Raw genomic sequence first — 4100 nt, forward strand, 5'->3', positions numbered from 1 at the left:
GTCAATATATCTAAAACCTCTCCTTATCAGGGAGCGATATATAAAAGGCAACAGAAGCTAAAGCTAGTATAGAGCCGAACAACGAAAATGCGAAAGTGTGATTGAGACTGAAGATTCTTTCCTATGTTTTCTCAAGTTCCAAAAATGTCAAGCGCCATTGATTTCACTCCCAAGAATCTTCCAGGTAAATATGTGTTTTCCATCTTCTTTTTCCCGTTTATGATATCCCATTCGTGCGTATAAGGTGTTTGATGAAATGCATGTGTTAACAAGTGGAGGTCTTTTTGATTAGTGTGCTTCTTATTAATGCCCTAGCTATGTCCAAATACTGACCAGTTTACCACCGGACCGTGTGGTGAATGGTTGAGATACCTCCACGCTTAACATCGAGCTTGGGAGTGGAGAACTTTTTGGTAGGAGGTTTTGCCCTTAGTTGGGCTTACCTGACGCGAATCTGGATTAGTTCCAGCTGGTTAAACTTTTTTTTAAAAAGGAACGCCAACCGTAACCGGTTTAATTAGGGCAAGTCCTTAATAGCCACTACAGAAAATAACTCTGTTTCAATACAAAACTAGTGGGTTCGGCTATTTGAATCCTCTATATCCATTTTGCTCTAGTTGGACGCGTTCATTCTGATACTCAGTAATAAGGAAAAATTTAGTGCTGTTTATTGTTGAGGCTATTGATAAATAAATGAGCAAGAAGTCCTTGTCACGGGTTCCTATGTCAATGCAGTTTACCATTGGCTGCAATTGATTAAGCTAAAGTGGTTCAGCTTCGTTTGAACAGTGTAAGCAGTGGTTTAATTTACATCTTTCATGAAATATTTGAAAATGTGAATAACTTTCTGGGTGGTGTGGCGTGGCGTGTTGGGGGTGTGTGAGGTAGCAAATGTGCAGAATTATTGGCATGTATAGCAAATTATTGGCTCTTCTTGAAGTAAAGTTTTTTGAGCCGAGGATCTTTCGGAAACAGCCTCTCTAAGGTCTGCGTACACACTACCCTCCCCAGACCCCACTTGTGGGACTACACTGGGTCATTGTTGTTGTTGTTGTTGTTGTCTTGAAGTAAACTTTTCCTTTAAAACTCCACAAGCTCCTATCTAGTGGAACTTATATTTTCTTCAGATCTTTTTTAGCTTTTAGATTTTCCAACTTCCCTTGAAGTTCACACATCAGCTTGGTCATCTAAACATAACTGAAGGAAAGATTATAGGTGTGCCTGGCCATGCCAAGATCTCTTCCAACCTCATTTTCTTTCCACAAGGTGCTAACAGTAGCACAGATGTTCTCTTGTTCACAATATATTTCTTTATGCCCCATTTTTGTTGTCTCTCTGCTCTTTCTGGAACTCTTTGCCCCTCTCACTTTAGTGTATGAATTATATTCATCGTGGGTATCGAGATATGATTACTTCAGGGTTATTTTCATTTCAATCGTCATTGTCGTTATTTTTGCTACTACTGATCCTTTTAGTCAAAAACAGTAAATATCATTTAGAATGTAAATGCTTCTTATGGAAATAGAATTAAAGACCTTTTCAATTCTTCTTGATAGATAGTTGTTGGACATTTATAGATAAAATGTTAAGCATATGAACGAATCTGATATAACATTGTACATATATCCCAAAGAATGCTCTTTAAACGGTAAATGAAAACTCTTACTTGGAAAAAGATGTGAAATAAAGTATCTGTTGAGAATTGAGATTATGTATCTTATTTCCTATGCAGCTATGATTCTTTACTTAGTCACCCTTCCATATGAAGGGCAAGATAAGTTTTAAATTTCTGCTAATGTGAATGCATCTGCCATGACCTACAACATGCTGATTATTCCGTCAACAAAAAAATATAGCTATTTTTGAAACATCCTCTAATGCATAATCTGAGTCTTTCTTAACTCAAAAAACAAAAATCTGTGTCTTTCTTATCCATAAAGTCCTATATAAAGACTTATAAGATATATGCTATTATTGTTCTGTTTCAGGGTTTGGTTTCCCAGAAGGTAGTTGTCTTCCCTGCTCAGGACTATCAGGGAGAGCAGTCACCTCTTGCGGTGAATATAAGCACTTCTCGAAGGTTAAGATTTTAAATTTGAAATCTCCTTACAAGAGTACATCTTATATATGTAATGCTAGCTTCAACAATCATAAAAGAAATCCAGATTTTTCGAGGCAAAACAAGTTTTCCAGGGGCAGGAACAGGCAAAATGAAGAGAGAGACAGTTATGATAATTTAGAAGAATCTGAAATGCTATCTTCACGAAATGGACCACTGCTTACTGCATCAAACACTTCAAAATTCCAAGCTACAGCCACTCCAGGTCCAAGGGAAAGGGAGATTGTTGAACTATTCAGAAAGGTCCAGGCTCAGCTCCGGGAAAGAGCTGCAATCAAAGAGGAGAAAAAATCTGAAGAGTTGCAAGGAAAGGGTAAAGAGAGTGAAACTGTTGATTCCCTTCTCAAGCTTTTAAGAAAACACTCAGTTCAGAAAGGGAAGAAAACCAACAGCAGTAGAAGCAGCAACTTTGTCCTTGACCAGCCAGATCAGAGCAATGTATTCTCTGAAGAGAGAGCTGGCAATAGCACTGAACTAAATAGCAATGTGAACCATGTGGCACAAGATAGTGGGACCCCAGTTGTTAACCGTCCGAAGTCAAACTTCCGACGTAGATCTCCAGTTTCCCGAACCAAATTTCAGCCTTTTTATCACGAGGGAGGTACGGATAACCTTGTTGTCTCTACTGCTACAGATAAGACAGAGAAGGACATACATCTGGACCCTGAACTTGGCCGAATTCCCAAAAATAAGGTTGATTCTAGTGCTCATTCTGACATTGAGCCGATTTTCTCAGATGAAGATGTGTTTGATGAGATGGCTGACGATGATGCTGCCAAAATGTTTGAAAATGTTGATGCTAATGACAATGATGAACAACATCAGGTTGGTGAGGAATTAGCTGAAATGAAGCTGACTGAACTGCGAGCTATTGCAAAGTCTCGTGGTTTGAAGGGATACTCAAAACTGAAAAAAGTGGAGCTCATTGAGTTGCTAAGTGCTGATCAAGTCTGATCTTTTTGTTTCACAAGTGATGATAGATTGTAGAATGTTCTTGCACATTACTCTTTTAATTTCTACATAATGTTTGTCTTACACAGTACTCTTTCTCTTGATGTTGGTTTCTGTAGTCAGATTGGACAATTTTGTATACTTCATCATGTAACAGTTTTTACATTCAATACATGTTTGACTAGTTTCTTATACATTTTGTGTCCTATCATTTGGCAGATTCACCATTCCCGTTGGTGCATTCTGACTCTGTGGTAACTGTTAAACTAGTCTATCTTAGATGCTTTTGACTTCAGCAAAGTCGGTTACCTAAATTGGAGAGACGTTCTGGGCCTCCGGGGTGTGCAGTTGTGCCGGTAATTTATCTGTGTTTTTTTTTTTTATGGAAAAAACTTCTCAATTTTGATGCTTAATTATTCCATCATCAATGTCTAATAGCCTGTTTGGCCAAGCTACTTTTTGGCCAAAAGTGTTNTTTTTTTTTTTTTTTTTTTTTTTTTTGCCAAAAGCACTTTTGGCCAAAAATTGAGGTGTTTGGCCAAGCTTTTGGAAGGAAAAAAAGTGCTTTTGATGAGAAGCAGAAGCAGTTTTGGAGAAGCAGAAAAAAGTAGCTTCTCTCCAAAAGCACTTTTTTGAGAAGCACTTTTGAGAAAAATACACTTAGAAGCAGTTTTTTAAAGCTTGGCCAAACACTAATTGCTGCTCAGAAGTGCTTTTCAAACTAATTAGCCAAACACAAACTGCTTCTTACCAAAAGTACTTTTGAGAAAAGCACTTTTGAAAAAAAAACACTTCTCAAAGTAAGCTGATTTTTGCAGCTTGGCCAAACGGGCTATAAATCTGCTATAGCAAGATTCAACTCCTGGTAAAATGTGTTGTTAAGGTTACTAGTGCTATCTTTAGTATACCACCTTGCTGGATCAACAAGAGAGTAAATCGGGTCATGACTTGTGGAGTAGTATCCGTTCTCATCTTCTACCCTAATCTTTTTCATCTTCTTCCTCTTTCCAACCATTGTTTTCTCAATCAC

At 37.8% G+C, this 4100-nt stretch overlaps 1 protein-coding gene across 1 annotated transcript; it reads left to right on the forward strand.

Annotated features, from left to right (window-relative positions):
* LOC109225260 (rho-N domain-containing protein 1, chloroplastic) lies at positions 1-3299 on the forward strand. The gene is made up of 2 exons (XM_019389868.1): positions 1-184; positions 1989-3299. Exons 1-2 carry the CDS (start codon positions 124-126, stop codon positions 3071-3073), a joined length of 1146 nt encoding a protein of 381 aa, XP_019245413.1. The 5' UTR covers positions 1-123; the 3' UTR covers positions 3074-3299.

This window comes from Nicotiana attenuata, chromosome 1 (assembly GCF_001879085.1).
Source record: "Nicotiana attenuata strain UT chromosome 1, NIATTr2, whole genome shotgun sequence".
Taxonomy (NCBI): Eukaryota; Viridiplantae; Streptophyta; class Magnoliopsida; order Solanales; family Solanaceae; genus Nicotiana; species Nicotiana attenuata.

What these genes read in the sequence shown, in the direction of transcription:
- LOC109225260 (XM_019389868.1), top strand. Translation starts at nt 124, where the DNA reads ATGTTTTCTCAAGTTCCAAAAATGTCAAGCGCCATTGATTTCACTCCC. An exon ending in CACTCCCAAGAATCTTCCAG is followed by an intron (nt 185 to 1,988) that starts GTAAATATGTGT and finishes GTTCTGTTTCAG; the next exon opens with GGTTTGGTTTCCCAGAAGGT.